This window comes from Seriola lalandi, unplaced genomic scaffold (genome assembly GCF_002814215.2).
Source record: "Seriola lalandi dorsalis isolate HSWRI2012SDOR001 ecotype SW California unplaced genomic scaffold, Sedor1 jcf7180002049901, whole genome shotgun sequence".
In the NCBI taxonomy this organism is placed as follows: domain Eukaryota; kingdom Metazoa; phylum Chordata; class Actinopteri; order Carangiformes; family Carangidae; genus Seriola; species Seriola lalandi.
In genome coordinates this window covers 5692-6670 of record NW_019520454.1, presented here as the reverse complement: position 1 = coordinate 6670, position 979 = coordinate 5692, and the positions used below count along the sequence as shown (strand labels likewise).

The following is a 979-nucleotide window of genomic DNA, read 5'->3' as shown; positions in this document are numbered from 1 at the left end:
ATCTCAGATTTCTAAAATGTTTTTTCACATATGGTCCTCATCGTCTTCCGTAAGAGAGTGTGTGTGTCTCTTTAAATGTTTAACCCCCGCCCCCCCGGTGTGTGTTTGTGTGTGTGTGTGCCGGAGGTGGTCGGTGTGTTTCCTCCTCATGGCGGCCTGTCAGGACTCTCCTCTCTACCTGGGCTTCGACTTCAGCACTCAGCAGGTAAAACTCACCCCGTCACCTGTACGTCGTTTACCTGTGTGCGTTGGATTCGGTGACGTATTCTACGTCCACGCAGCGCGCTGAAGATGTAGTAAAAGCGCAGATGCGGAAGAAGGAGACGCGGGGCGGTGCGTCGGGTCGGTGTGAGTTCTGGGTCCGGACCAGAACCTCGGACTGAGGACACCTCAGAAAACAGAATCAGCTGTTTAAAGCGGAGACACGGTGACGTTAACGGCGGGAAACAGACTCCGGTAGTTAACGGGTCACTGACCTTGATCCGGTCCAGAGTTTGATCCGGTATTTCAGATCCAGCAGCTGCTGAAATATTATCCATGTTAATGTGAACACTCAGTTTATTAGGAACACCTGGATCAGACTGATGTTGACCTGTCTGTCTGTCCCTCAGTGATTAAAATAAATCTTTATTTATAACTCTCTTCTTTACAAAGTGTTTTAGAAGAAGGTCAGATCAAAGAAAAGAAGCAAGAGAAGTTTATTTGTGCGACACTTTTCCCAGACACAAAGTTTCACAATCAAAAGGAATAAAATCAAATGAAAGAATTCAAATCAAAATAATCACCAGATAAAATACACAAGTGTAAAAGTGTAGAACAACAAGAACAACTCAAATCAACATGATGCCAAGAGATCTGACAGGAAGTGAAAAGAGGCAGTGAAACATGGAAAAACAATAATTAGGGATAAAACAATATAAATTAAAGCTGTAAACAGCATCACAGGCCCCGGCCTGTCGTTAACCTCGGGGCCGCCGCC

General features: G+C 45.4%; 1 protein-coding gene across 1 annotated transcript in view; it reads left to right on the top strand.

The window, feature by feature from the left end:
* Nucleotides 1-83: 83 nt before the first annotated feature.
* The window catches only part of LOC111649045 (xylulose kinase-like), a gene marked incomplete at its 3' end in the record, with an annotated part of 6453 nt that continues 5557 nt past the window's right edge, over nt 84-979 (top strand). The window contains exon 1 of the mRNA XM_087171838.1: nt 84-284. Within this exon, the coding sequence (XP_087027964.1) occupies nt 149-284 (136 nt within the window). The remainder of the gene's footprint in view (nt 285-979) is intronic.